Genomic DNA, 14795 nt, shown 5'->3' on the forward strand with positions numbered 1-14795 from the left:
AGGCCCTGGGAAATCTGTCCATTTTTGTGCTTAGTTTCAAGGAAGAATGAACAGCCCTGTAGCAATGCAATTGGATAAAAAGAAAATGAACAAGTCTTGTCCAGATTCTTCTTGGGCTCTCCATGCAGCATTCCTTCCTCCTGGGTATGGGGTAGAACCCCTCTGTAATGAGGTCTTTAAAGAGAGAAGGGAGAGAGCCACCTTTCTAGGTTTTATGGCTACTTTGGAGACACGGGTTCTAGTTTCTGTGACCCACCTTGGAGAAGGAGGATTTTTTTTTTTTTTCTTGAGACAAGGTCTTGCTGTGTTACCCAGGCTGGAGTGCAATGGTGTGATCATGGCTCACTGCGGCCTCAACCTCCTGGGCTCAGGTGATCCTCCCACTTCAGCCTCCTGAATAGCTGGGATTAGAAGCACCTACCACCATGACTGGCTAATTTTTGTATTTTTTTTTTTATAGAGACAGGGCTTGCCATGTTGCCCAGGCCGGTCTCAAACTCCTGGGCTCAAGCGATCCACCTGCCTCGGCCTCCCAAAGTGCTGGGATTACAGACTTGAGTCACCTCATCCCCTGCCAAAGGAGGAATTCTTGTTCTGTGACTGCCTCACGGGAGAAGGAGGGGCTGGAGACAGGAGGTCAGGAGGGGGTCACAGAGACCTTGCTTTTGAGGCCTCCAGTCTTCTGTAGTTCATAGTACTTAGCATGCCAAAGCACCAGATATTGGGGTGACATTTTCTGAGCCCCAACAGTAGTTGTCGTGTGGCAGACAGTGTGAAAGGGCTTCACAGTGGGCCGGGCACGGTGGCTCACACCTATAATCCTAGCACTTTGGGAGGCCAAGGCGGATGGAACACCTGAGGTCAGGGGTTCGAGACCGGCCTGGCCAACATGGTGAAACCCTGTCTCTATTAAAAATACAAAAATTAGCCGGGCATGATGGCACATGCCTGTAATCCCAGCTACTCGGGAGGCTGAGGCACGAGAATCGCTTGAACCCAGGAGGTAGAGATTGCAGTGAGCCGAGATCCTGCCATTGCACTCTAGCCTGAGAGACTGAGAGACGGAGCGAGACCCTGTCTCAAAAAAAAAAAAAAAAAAAAGAAAATTCTTCATAGTAAATGCTCAAAACAACACTATGGCACGCGCTGTTCTTATTCCTGTTTACACTTAGGCAACTGAAATCAACAGAAGTGAAGCTGCTTGCCGCAGGCACAGCACTAATTGCTGCTGGAACTGCAGTGGGACCCAGGAAGCCTGGCTCCAGGACCCTGACGTGTAACCACACAGCAGAAAAATCCGGCCAGGGCTGAAATGCGAAGGATAGAGCGAAGCAAGGAGGAGAAGACAAGGATCGGAAGGCAGCACAAGGCTAGGCCTGTGGAATGTCCCTGTGGCTCAGACACTGACACTGTATTCATCTCCACCAGCTGGGGCCAGAGGCGGAGGGAGGAGAGCACGAGAACACCCAGCTGGCTGGGCGGGCTTGGCAGGCTGGTGGGGTTGGGGGGATGGGGGGAGGTGGGAAGCACGGAGAAACAAAAGAAAGTGAAACTGTCCGTATCCTCAAAGGAACCGGAGTTCCTGCCACGACCTATTCTTGGCTATGGAAGGACATAATAGACCCCCACGTGGCATTCCACAAGGCTTGGGGTCATGTATTGAGTGAGTACAGACACTCCCCAACTTACAATGGTCTGACATGATTTGTCTACTTTCCAACAGTGTGAAAGCGATCTGTGTTCAGTAGAAACCATATTTCCAGTCCCCAGTATAACCGTTCTGTTTTTCACTTGCAGTATAGTGTTCAATAAATTCCATAGGGTTTTCAGCACTTTATTATGGAATAGGCTTGTTTTTCATGATTTTGCACAACTGTAGGCGAATGCAAGTGTTCTGAGCATGTTTAAAGTAGGCTAGACTAAGCTATGATGTTCAGTAGGTTAGGTGTATTAAATGCATTTTATTTTCTTTTTTTGAGACAGGGCCCTCTAGGTGCTCTGTCACCCAGACTGGAGTACAGTGGTGCAACCTTGGCTCACTGCAGCCTCCAACTCCTGGGCTCAAGTGATCCTCCCATCTCAGCCTCCCAAGTAGCTGGTATTACAGGCTCACACCACCATGCCCAGCTAATTTTGCTTTTTTTTTTTTTTCTTGAGATGAACTCTCACACTGTCGCCTGGGCTAGTGTGCAGTGGGGCGATCTTGGGTCGCTGCAGCCTGCACCTGCCGGGTTCAAGCAATTCTCCTGCCTCAACCTCCCAAGTAGCTGGGACTACAGCCACGTGCCACCACACTCAGCTAATTTTTGTATTTTTAGTAGAGACGGGGTTTTACTGTGTTGGCCAGGCTGGTCTCGAACTCCTGACCTCATGATCCACCTGCCTTGGCCTCCCAAAGTGCTGGGATTACAAGCATGAGCCACCGTGCCTGGCCAGAGGGGACATTTGTTTCTGTGACTACTTAAAACTAATGAGGGCTGACTCTGAACGATTTGTCCCGATGGCACAGAATTCAATCTTACAGCGGCATCCCTTGCTGACACTTATGGACTCCAGCCAGCCTCCATAAATACTCCTTGAGCTTTAAAACACAGGAAATCATGCCTGATGTTCCGGCTGCTCTGCCACCTCATCAGGGTCCTATGAAAATTACTGCCGGTTAAGAATGATCCCCGCCAGGCCTTCCCAGACATGTGGCAATAGTGCCCTGTCCCTCCAGAGACCCTTGTGCTCAGAGAACCCATCAGAATGCCCTATGGAACCCTTGGTGATTGTAGAAAAGGCAGAAAAGGAAATTGCCTGTGCTCTGTTGGAGTCCAGGAAGCTGTGGCTGTGTTAGAAACCACCCAGAACACAAGCGGAAGTAAGAGGCTATTGCCCAAGAGGAAGGAGAGGCACTTCAGCTACTCTCAAATTCTGACCTATGGTATTTCCTTCAACCCCTGCTGCAAACAGCAGCAATCCTCTTATTTTATTGTGTGCATGTGCGCGCACATGTGCGGGTGTGTGTGTGTGTGCATGTGTGTAGGTGTGCATGGGCATGTGCATGGGTGTGCATGTGCGGGGGTGTGTGTGTGCTTTGTGTAGGTGTGCATGGGCATGTGCATGTGTGTGCATGTGTGTGGGTGTGGGTGTCTGCATGTGCGGGTGCGTGTGTGTGCATGTGCGGGTGTGTGTGTGTGCGTGTGCATGTATGTGTGTGTGCGTGTGTGTGTGTGCATGTGCATGCTCACGTGCTTTCCTCAACTCTGAGCATCTTGTTCAGAGCTCAACTCCAGCCCCTGGCCCAGGCCCTGCACGGAGCGAGCTTCAATGTGTGCTGCTCGCCTCCCGCCTCCCATGGCCTGTCCTGGTTGTGTCATAACTTCAGGCTGCTTCCTCCTCCTCTCTTTGTTCTCCCATCTTTCCACGTGGATGCTGCTGGAATTCCAAGGGAGGCGTTGGAGGGCTCTGGCTGAATCTGAGTGATGGCTCAGATACACACATGAGGCCTGTTGTGGCCACTGAGCCCGACGGCCCGAGACGCCTATCTGCCATGGGGTTTATCTTCGGTGTTTGCTTTCACTGTTTTCAGGCCTCACTGGCGGTGGCTTTCACGTCTGACTCTGCTGCAGGTTCTTCGAGGTCTCATCTTCCTTGCAGGGGGCCAGTGGCCACAGGGAGAGAGAAGAGAAGAACGAGGAAGTGGGTGGGGGAGGGGAGGGTGCTTCCACTGGCTCTCTGGAAGGAATCCAGCCCTCTTCCTCTCTGGGAAGCCGGCCTGAAGGTGAATCCAACTTCGGTCCTGGCAGCCCCCTGCCTGACAGCGGCCTCGATGGGTCCTAAATGAGTGGCACAGTGCCTGTGAGGTGGGAGTAGGGGTGAGATCAGTGATCAGCTCCTAGTAGGTGCTCAGTAAACTTCAGGTATTTGAGAGGCAACACGGGGTCATGGACATGATCAGGTTTTGGAGTCAGGCAGACCTGGGGGAGGCCTCTCCAGCACCACTTTGGGCAAGTGGCCTTAATTCCTTTGTGCTTCCATTTTCATGCTTGGCAAAAGAAGGTCTAACAATTCCCAGTTACGCAAGAGGAGGGGCGCCTCACGCCGTCAATGGAGGCCAGGGCTGTGTCTGGAGGAAGGTGTTCCCTCTGTACACAGGTATTCTGCTCTGTGCCAGGCGCTGACACAGGTCAAGGTCGGGATGCACAGTGCCAGTTCAAGACCACAGCATATAGCGCCGTCCAATTGTGCCCTTGCCGCAGTGCCTAATCGCCAGCAGGGACAGAGCCCAGGCTCCTGACTGCGGTTCCCCAGTGCAAACGTGTGAGTTTCAGGATATGCCATCGTGTGTTGGGGGAGGTGTGAGGAAGGGACAGGGGCAGCTCTGTTTTGTCATTTGCTGACCCAGTCAGGCATCCATTCATATCGCTCCTCACCCGATCCCTCCCCACCCCATCCCACCCCAAATTGCAATTTCATGTCCTAACACTGGGTAGACACTGGTCTGGGCCCACCACAGCATGTGTGTCCATGTTCATGACCAGGGTTGGCCACCGCTACACTGAGGCTCAAGCTGCCAAACAGAGTGAGGAAGCCCAGAGCTTCATGACCCGCCACAGTCAACTCTGTCGCACGTCCAGTCACCGGGATCTGAGCTGGGGAGCTGAACTCCAGAAAGCTCCATGATGGTCAATTTCATGTGTCAGCTTGGGCAAGTTCTAGTACCCAAGGTTTCAGTCAAAAAAGAATGTAGGTGTGTGTGAGGGCATCTGCAGTCAGTTGGCTTGAAGGAAAGGAGGGTACCCCTGAGAATGTGGTGGGCCTCATCCTATCAGTTGAAGGCCTTAAGAACAAAAACTGAGGTCTTGGGAGAAGAAATTCAGCCTCAAGACTGCAGCATTAACTCCTGCCTGAGTTTCTGGCCTGCCTGCCTGTCCTACTAATTACAGACTTGCCAGCCCCTACAATCATGGGAGCCAATTCCATAAAATAAATCTCTTTATATACAGTCATGCATTGCTTAACAGCAGGAATACATCCTGAGAAATGTGTCATTAGACAATTTCATTGATGGGCAAACATCATAGCATTACACACTGCAAACATCATAGTGTGTACTTACACAAACCTAGATGGTGAAGCCTCCCACACACCTAGGCTCTCTGAGATAGCCTGTTGCTCCTGGGCCACAGACTTGCACAGTATGTTACTGTACTGAATACTGCAGACAACTGTGACACAATGATGAGTATTTGTGTATGTAAACATATCTAGACATAGAAAAGGTACAGTAAAAGTATGGTATTAGAATCTTATGGCATGGTGGCTCATTACAGGCATGGTGGCTCATGCCTGTAATCCCAGCACTTTGGGAGACTGAGGCAGAGGATCACTGAAGCCAGGAGTTTGAGACCAGCCTGGGCAACATAGCGAGACCCCATCTCTACAAAAAATACAATAATTAACCAGGCTAATTACTGTATTTATAATACAATAATTATTATTGCATTAATAATACAAAACTTCGGAGGCCGAGGCAGGAGGATCATTTGAGCCCAGGAGTTTGAGGCTGCAATGAACCATGATTGTGCCACTAGACATAGTGTCATGACTGTGTGCAACCTAGACGTAAAGCCAGATTCTGTCTCAAAAACAAAACAAAACAATCTTAGGAGACCACTGTTGTATGTATGGTCTGTCGTTGACTGAAATGTTTATATGGCACATGACTGTGTGTATACACACACACACACACACACACACACACGAGATATATAAATACATAGCTATTTTAAGATATATAAATATAAATATCCAATTGTTTCTGTTTCTCTGGAGAACCCTGACTGATCCACCCCAGTGCAGCCACCTGCCGTCCACCAAGGGCTGCACCCAGGCTGCTGGCACTGAGAGCTGACATCCTGTGGCCTTGGGCTTGACTGGCCCTAACCCCTTATCTCAGCACTGTTCTGACCTTTATTAGTAGAAATGGGTTCCAGTGGACATCCCAGGACAGAGGGGTTTGGCTTTTAGATGGCCAGCATGCCTTTCTGTAACCTTTGACCCAGGGGTCAGTAGTACAGACTGGGGTCAGCAAGCTACAGCTCCTGGACCAAATCCGGCCCGCTGCCCTTTTGTGTAAATAAAGTTTTATTGGAACGCTGCTGTGCTCACTCATTTGCATGCATCTGTTTCTGTGTGATCCATGGCTGCTTTCATACGATGATGGCAGAGTTGAGTAGTGGGCAGAGAGGGTATGACTTGCAAAGTCTCTTGGAGGGGGACAGGCCTTCTGGACTCAGCTCCTCAGAACCATCCCCCGTGGGAGCTCCTCCAGCCACCTGGGGCTGTGTGGGGAGGACTGTGAGTTCTCAGAAGATTTGGTGCAGCAGCTCTCAGACTTGAGTTTCAGTTGTGCAGATTCCCAAGCCCATGCCTGGAATTCTGAGTCAGAGGCCCAGGTGGGGCTCAGAAACCTGGGCTTGCTGTCCACAGGATTCTGATGCTGGGGGTCCGAGGACCCATGTTTTAGGAAACCCTGGATTTGGGAAGCCTGATTTTCCCTGTCCTGGCTAGGCAGAGACATCTCTGCAGATATGGACACCAGGCTCTCAGGGCGCCCCATCTCTGTGGTCACCACGGCCCCCAGGGGTGTCTGGGCCCCACCTTGGCTTTAGGACCAAGGTCACGGGGAGACATAACAGCCTGCCCGAGGAAGCCCTGGTCAGCAGAGCTGGGCAGCACTGGCTGGAACTGCCACCACGATAAGAGATGTCCTTCCTGGTGCCAAGCCAGGCCACCCCCTCACCAGTTCACGCCCTTTCCCAAGATGGCAACTGACCCTGCCCCAGCCCTGGCTTCCGTTGAGCTGCCTTGTCCTTTCTTATCTTGCAGGAGTCCCGCTTCTGCTCTTCTCTGCACTCGGCCACCTTGGCTCGGAAGGAAGCTGCTGGGGACTGGCCTGCTGCAACCCGCCTCAGAATCTCTTTGGGACCTCAGCGGCCCCAACCCTAAAATGGGTAGGGAGATAAAAATCTGGGACTCCGGCCAGGTGCGGTGGCTCACGCCTGTAATCCCAGCACTTTGGGAGGCCAAGGTGGGTGGATCACTTGAGGTCAGGAGTTTGAGACCAGCCTGGCCAACATGGTGAAATCCCGTCTCCTAAAAATACAAAAAGTAGCCTGGCGTGGTGGCACACGTTTGTAATCCCAGCTACTCGGGAGGCTGAAGCAGGAGAATTGCTTGAACCTGGGGGGCAGAAGTTGCAGTGAGCCGAGACCGTGCCACTTTACTCCAGCGTGGGTGACAGAGCAAGACTCTGTCTAAAAAAAAAAAAAAGAAAACAAAAAAATCTGAGACTCGCAGTCAGGAGGTCTGGCTGAGGGATTATGATGAGGACCAGGCGAGGGCAGGGGTCCTGTCTGCCTTGTTTGCTGCTTAGCTCAGGGCAAATGCTCAATCCAGTGTGTTGAGAAGTCATAGGTGGAATACCAGGCTTAGGATCCCCTCCAAATGCCCCTGTAGAGCTCACTACCAGCACAGACAGACCGTCTCCTGGAGGAACAAAGAGAGACACCAGGTGGGCTTTTCAACCATCGTCTCTTTATTTACAGCTCAAGAGCACATGCAACATGACATCATGAAACTACAAGGGCGTGGCACTTCCCCCTCCCCCTGCCGCTCCCCAACTTTAAAAGGAAGTACAGCACCCTAGGAAGTTGCCTAAGAGTCAGAAAACCCTACACTGAGGGTCCCAGGCCGAGGTGCTCCCTTCATTGCCTCCAAAAATAAAGACCAGTTGCAGCCCAGGAGGCTGGGCCTCAGAGCCTGGGAGTTTGTCATTGCTGGTAATTAGCTACGCAAAACAGGTCTCGGATTTGCCAACTCACACCTGAATACAAATAGCCCGAATTATCCAAATGTCCCTGACCACCCCACATTTCTGTTTTCCCTGTCGCATCCTAGACCTGTGATTCTCAAATTTGATCGTGCCCAAGAATGACCTGGAGAACTTGTGAAAAGCCAAATGGCTGGGCCCCACCCCCAGAGATTCTGGCTCAGTAGGCGTGGGGTGGTGGGGCCCAAGAATCTGCATTTCTTTTTGTTTTTTTTGTCTTTTTTTGAGACAAGGTCTCGCTGTATTGCCTAAGCTGGAGTGCAGTGGTGCGATCATGGCTCACTGCAGCCTCAACCTCGGGCTCAAGCGATCCTCCCACCTCAGCCTGGAGAATAGCTGGGACTACAGGTGTGCACCACCATGCCCGGCTAATTTTGTTATTTTTTGCAGAGATGAGGTCTCCCTATGTTGCCTAGGCTAAGATTCTGCATTTCTACCAAGCTCCCAGGTGCTGTTACTGGCCCGGGACCGTAATCTTGAGTGTCTAAGGTCTAGAAAGCCTCTTGCACCCAGAAGTGACCCAGCCATGGATCCTGTATCAGACCGCTTGTTCTGACTTAGAATTCAGAAAATACACTCCCTGCAATATAAACCCCTGGTTCTGCAAACCGCCCTTCCCAGGAAAGGCAACCGTTCCTGCTAACCTCCTCCCCAGGAAACACACACAGTCACCATTGCCTGTCAGAGTGAAGACTATCACAGAGGTGACAGGGCTCAGTCCAACCCCGTGAAACCCCCAGTGAGGAGCCACAATGGTTTGCTTCTCTGGCCTCTCCACTGTCTGTCCTAGCACCATTTTCCTGGCTGTTCTGTTGTTTTATAAACCTGTTCCTTGCAGGTTTCAGGTATGCTGTCTCTCCAGCTGCAGAGTGAGCCCCACGGCAGGGGCCGTGTGCCCACCACCTCAATGTTAGGTTTTGTTGGGTGGGTTGAATATGGCTTGAAATAAGGACCCACCTCCAGCAGCTCAGTGGTAGAAGGGGTTGTGGCTTTAGGATTTACTTTGTGGCTTGGTCACTCCTCAAGGGGCTGTGAAGCTGTCATTTTCCCACAAGCCTTGGCCCTCATGTCCTTGCATGCTCAGCCTATTCCCAGCAGGCATGGAAACCACTCTTGGTGTCTCCAGACAAACCACGGAAAGGCAGCCCTGTGGGAACAGCAGGTATTCCTGGGATCCGCGGTGAGACTCCAGCTGGAGGAGTGCAGGAGGGTTCAGGCCACGGGCCCAGCAGCTATTGGTTGCCACCTGGCCTCCTGCTCAGCTCCCCGACTCCACCTAGGGTATCGTTTTAGACTCCAGCACCCATTTTATTGCAAAGCCACTTACTCCTCCAGCCCTGCCTCGGTGCCTGGAATCTGCACATGCTGCCAAGGGCTGAGGCCAGAACAGTTTTCCAAACCTCTCTGACCATGGAACCGTACCCTGACCCTTTCTAATGGAGCATCTCATGGTCCCAGTGTTCTATGGAACACACTTTGGGGAAGGAGCTTGAATGGTGTCTTAGAAATGATCTCAGAGTATGTGATGGGTCATTGTCAAAGAACCGACATCTAAAATTCTCCTAGAATAACAAATCAGCTAACACTGGAGGTTTATTAGGTGCTAGGCACTGTTCTAAACACCTTATAAGAATTCTGCGTTCACAGGCCAGGCATGCTGGCTCATGCCTGTAATCCCAGCACTTTGGGAGGCTGAGACGGGTGGATCACCTGAGGTCAGGAGTTTGAGACCAGCCTGGCCAACATGGTGAAACCCCATCTCTACTAAAAATACAAACAGTAACTGGGCGTGGTGGTGCTTGCCTGTAATGCCAGGTACTCGAGAGGCTGAGGCGGGAGAATCACTTGTACCCAGGAGGCAGAGGTCGCAGTGAGCCGAGATCGCGCCACTGCACTCCAGCCTGGGCAACAAGAGTGAAACTCTGTCTCAAAAGAAAAAAAAAAAAAGAAGTATGCATTCACTACTCACAACAACCCTATGAAGGGAGAGTTATTATTCCCATTTTACAGATGAAAAAATCAAGGCACAGAGACCTTAAGAAACTTTCCTAAGATTGCCAAAGCGGTGAGAGGTGGAATAGGTGGATTTAACACCAGTCGCACTGCTACAGATGGAAGGGGAGAGCAGAGACTCTCAGCCCCAGCTGCACCTGAAGTTACCTGGGAGAAAAACTATGAAGCCCAGACCAAACAAAACAGAAGCTTTGTGGGTGGGCCCCAGGCGTGTGAATGTTCCTGGATTATTGCAACGTGCAGCCAACGTTGGGAGTGAGCAGGCTTGAGCAGGGGTTGGCAAACCGTGGCCCTCAGGCCAAATCTGCCCCACTGCCTGTTTTTGCGCAGTTGGCAAGCTAAGAGCAGTTTTTGCACTTTTAAATGGTTTTAGAAAATTAAACTAATAATATTTTATGGCCAGGTGCGGTGGCTCACACCTGTAATCCCAGCATTTTGGGAGGCTGAGGTGGGCGGATCACCTGAGGTCAGAAGTTTGAGACCAGCCTCGCCAACATGGTAAAACCTTATCTCTACTAAAAATACAAAAATTAACCAGGTGTGGTGGCACATGCCTGTAATCACAGCTACTTGGGAGGCTGAGGTAGGAGAATTGCTTGAACCTGGGATGAAGAGGTTGCAGTGAGCTGAGACTGAGCCACTGCATTCCAGCCTGGGCAGCAGAGCAAAACTCCATCTCCCAAAAAAAAAAAAAAAAAAAAGAGAGAATAATATTTTGTGACATGTGAAAAGTATACGGAATTCACATGTGTGTCCATAAATAGTTTTCCTGGAGCATAGCCATGAATTCATTTACACACTGTCTGTGGCTGCTTCGAGCTACGACAGAGCTGAGTAGCTGGTGGAGATCAGATGGCTTGCAAATCCTAAAATGTTTATTTGGCCCCTCACAGTAAAAGTTTGCTAAACCCTGGATTAGAGGAAATTGGCTTCTGTATGAGCAAAATAAATTTAAGATAGACCTAAGGAAGAACTTCCTGGCAGAGAGGTTGGTTAGACACTTGAGAGGGCTTTGGGATTCCCAGCTCTGGAGTTAAGAGGTTCCATCCACCCATCCCTCTTTGGAAATGTCAAATAGAGATAGCTAGGGCAAAGAGATGGGCCTTGAATTTCCAACCATGGAACTACCCTGGCAACCAGTGGCAACCAGTTCTATGGGCCTTTTAGCTTTGTCCTGACCCTCTGTGTTCTCCATGGCTGATGTCCTAGGACCATCTAACAGCTGTCCCCCAGCCATAGTAATGCTGGGCTTTCTTCCTGCGGTACTCCTTAGGGTTCTAGCCCCATAGAGCCAGCACAGTCCCAAGTCACCACTTAATGTGAGGCACACACAGCATGTGGGTTGTCTGGTCTCAAGTACGAAGCTGCTGGCAGATCCGCCTTTTTAAATTTTTAAGTGTTTTATATTTTTGGAGTCTCACTCTGTCGCCCAGGCTGGAGTGCAATGGCGTAATCTCGGCTCACCGCAACCTCCGCCTCCTGGGTTCAAGTGATTCTCCTGCCTGAGCCTCCTGAGTAGCTGGGATTACAGGCACCTGCCACCATGCCTGGCTTATTTTTGTATTTTTAGTAGAGATGGGGTTTCACCATGTTGGTCAGGCTGGTCTCGAACGCCTTACTTCAAGTGATCTGCCTACCTCGGCCTCTCAGAGTGCTGGGATGTCAGGCGTGAGCCCTCGTGCCCAGCCTTAATTTTTGTATATTTGGTAGAGACAGGGTTTTGCCATGTTGGCCAGGCTGGTCTCGAACTCCTGACCTGAGGTGGTCCGCCCACCTCAGCCTCCCAAAGTGCTGGGATTACAGGCATGAGCCATTGCATCTAGCCATATCTGCCTTTCAGCTAGCCTGCTTTGATCTCCCAGTTCCCCTGCCCTCCCCGCTCCCTCCCCACAAGGTTCCCATGCCCATCAAACTTGGATAGGGAGAGAACAAGCATATTTAGTTTCTTCTAGATCTGCCTGCTTTCCTTGGTGCCTGACCCCTGACCCCGACTGATTTTTCCAATGCAGTAAACATCTCTGGCATCTTATGGGTATGATCCAGGCCAGTGAGGAATTTGGCCAGGAAAGTCTTTTGTCATTTGCAACCTGGTTCGCCCTGGAACAGAGGGTTGGCCAGGAGTGAGATGCCAAGTGGGGGGATTTAAATGGTTCTCCTGAAGTGACCCCTGAAGCCAGATCTGCTGGGACAGATGTTCTGGGTGGGCATTGTGAGTCTGGCCTGTTAGGGGCAGTTAGCTTCAGATAGCACCTCAATTTCAGGCGAGCCTCAACTTCCCAGTGGGCTCTGCTGCAAAAATGTGGGGTGGGGTTCCAGGGATGGTTTTGTGGTCCTGGAAATCACTAAACACTATGCAAAGTGGGTAAACATGGGCAATATGTGTGGGGTTTTTTTGGATTCCATGCTTGCATCAGAACCCCTGGGGTGGACGCGCTCCAGAAAACTGTAAAGTGCCTGTCCAGGACTGGATGATCAGGACCACAGGGACATAAAGGCCAACATGATTCTTTTCCCCAAACATTTCTTATCCCAGGATATCAGCTACCAGACCACAGGGATCAACCTGCCCAACTTATTCCTGCAAGCAAGTATGTGCTTAAGTTGTATTTTGTTTTGTTTTTAAACATGATACACCTTTATCCAGGGAAGGCAGAGAACAGTCAAGTTATTCCAGCCACAGAGGAAGGGAATACCAGGGTGTAAGCCTCTCTTGCCAAAAGCCTTAGAGAATCTGGAAGAAATTCTTGGCTGTGGAGCAGCAAGAACGTGGGCCTTGGAGCTGGACAGCCTTGGCCCAGGTTCATGTCCTTGCTCTGCCATGTACTTCCTAGGACCTCTCAGTGGGTCCCTGGGCCAGCAGCCTCGCGTTCCCTGGGAGCTTGTTAGAGCACAGAGCCCACTGAGTCAGATGTGCTTTTTTTTTTTTTTTTTTTTTGAGATGGAGTTTCACTCTTGTCCCCCAGGCTGGAGTGCAGTGGCACGATCTCTGCTCACTGCAACCTCTGCCTCCCAAGTTCAAGCGATTCTGGTGCCTCAGCCTCCGAGTAGCTGGGATTACAGGTGTGCACCACCACGCCCGGCCTAATTTTTGTATTTTTAATAGAGACGGGGTTTCCCCATGTTGGCCAGGCTGGTCTCGAACTCCTGACCTCAGGTGAGCCACCCGCCTTGGCCTCCCAAAGTGCTGGGATTACAAGCGTGAGCCGCCGCGCCCGGCCAGATGTACATTTTTAACTGGACCTCCAGGTGACTCTTAGCATGTTCAGGTTTGAGGAGCACTGACCTGGGACCCTGGGCAAGTCGAGTCAAATAACTCCAGCGTGCCTCACGGTCCTCAACCTGTCGCATGGTGATAATGCCTACTTGAAAAGGTCGTTGTGATAATTCAATGAGATGATGTATTCCAGCACTTAGCACAGTGCCTGGTACATAGGAGATGTTCCATATTCATCTCCTGATGGTGGACCTTCTTTCGGGAAGTTTAAATTTCTTTTCCACTCTCAAAAACGCCTCTTGGTTTTGAACTTGAAGCTGTTGCAGTGCTGGAGTCGGACAGTAGAGGGCACTCTCGGCATTGCCATCGCGGAGAGCAAGACACGCGGGATGGAGGCTGCGTGGGTCCGGACTTCGTGTGTGCAGGTGCTGCGGGCCGGCTCCTGGGCACCCACCCAGCTCATTCGCCGAGCGGCTCCCCTCCTGGGGTTGAGTGTCCTGGGCCTGAGTCTGCAGCCTCAGCCATCTGTTCCCCAACTTCATCTCCCACTGCTAGTTACAAACAAATCGCCCGGCTTGTGCAAACCTCCCGGGCTCAGTCCCCAGTCCCGCGGGGCCGCTAGACGTTGATGAAGGATCCCTGGTCGCCGTTGGCCGTCTCGGGCTCCACACAGCGCCCTTTCCTCCGTGTAACCCTGCGGTTCCGGTGGAATTTGGCATAGCAGCGCAGCCCTGGGCGAGTGGAGGCAAGGGGGGTCAGAGGCGCGAAGGGCCCGTGCCATCCCCTTCCTTCCCCTGCACGCTCGGGGCCAGCCAGCTCCCTCCTGCCTTCTTTATTCTGCCCTACAACCCAGCTTCCTCACGGCAGCCCCAGTGAGCTTAAAAGACACGAACCCAGAAGAGGGGAGGAATGAACACGGAAGGAGAACGGAGAAGACTCAGGGCGGTGAACATATTCTGTGTGACACGTAATGGTGGGACATGGCATGCATTTGTCAAAACCCACAGAATGCACCGCACAGTGAACTAAAACTTACGTTGACTTCAGTTAGTAATAATAATACATCACTATTGGTTTGTCAAGCAACAAATGTACCAAGAGAGGCCGGGCACGGTGGCTCACGCCTATAATCCCAGCGCTTTGTAAGGCCGAGGCAGGTGGATCACTTGAAGTCAGGAGTTTGAGACCAGCCTGGCCAACATGGTGAAACCCCGTCTCTACTTAAAAAAATACAAAAACTACCCAGGCATGGTGGTGGGTGCCTGTAATCCCCGTTACTTGGGAGGCTGAGGCAGGAGAATCACATGAACCCGGGAGGTGGAGCTTGCAGTGAGCCAGGATCATGCCACTGCACTCCAGCTGGGGCGACAGAGCTAGACTCCCTCTCAGAAAACAAACAAACAAACAAATCTACCACATGATTGCAAGATGTTATTAATAGGAGAAACTGCATGCAGGGGCAAAGCAGGTATATGAGAACGACATTCTGTGAAATTTTTCTAGAAAACTGCTCTAAAAATAAAGTCCACAGGGTACGGTGGCTCACACCCGTAATCCCAGCACTTTGGGAGGCTGAGGTGGGAGGATCGCTTGAGCCCAGTAGTTCCAGACCAGCCTAAGCAACATAGGGAGACCCTATCTCTACAAAAAATGTAAAAATTAGCCAGGCATTGTGGCATACACCTGTAG

The 14795-nt window shown here is 51.2% G+C and overlaps 1 protein-coding gene across 1 annotated transcript in view; it reads right to left on the reverse strand.

Moving 5' to 3' along the window:
- Positions 1-7562: 7562 nt before the first annotated feature.
- Positions 7563-14795, reverse strand: part of DRAXIN (dorsal inhibitory axon guidance protein) — a 34248-nt gene continuing 27015 nt past the window's right edge. Inside the window, exon 7 of the mRNA XM_001138925.6 lies at positions 7563-13837. Within this exon, the coding sequence (XP_001138925.1) occupies positions 13725-13837 (113 nt within the window). The 3' untranslated portion in view covers positions 7563-13724. The remainder of the gene's footprint in view (positions 13838-14795) is intronic.

Source organism: Pan troglodytes, chromosome 1, assembly GCF_028858775.2.
Source record: "Pan troglodytes isolate AG18354 chromosome 1, NHGRI_mPanTro3-v2.0_pri, whole genome shotgun sequence".
Lineage (NCBI taxonomy): Eukaryota > Metazoa > Chordata > Mammalia > Primates > Hominidae > Pan > Pan troglodytes.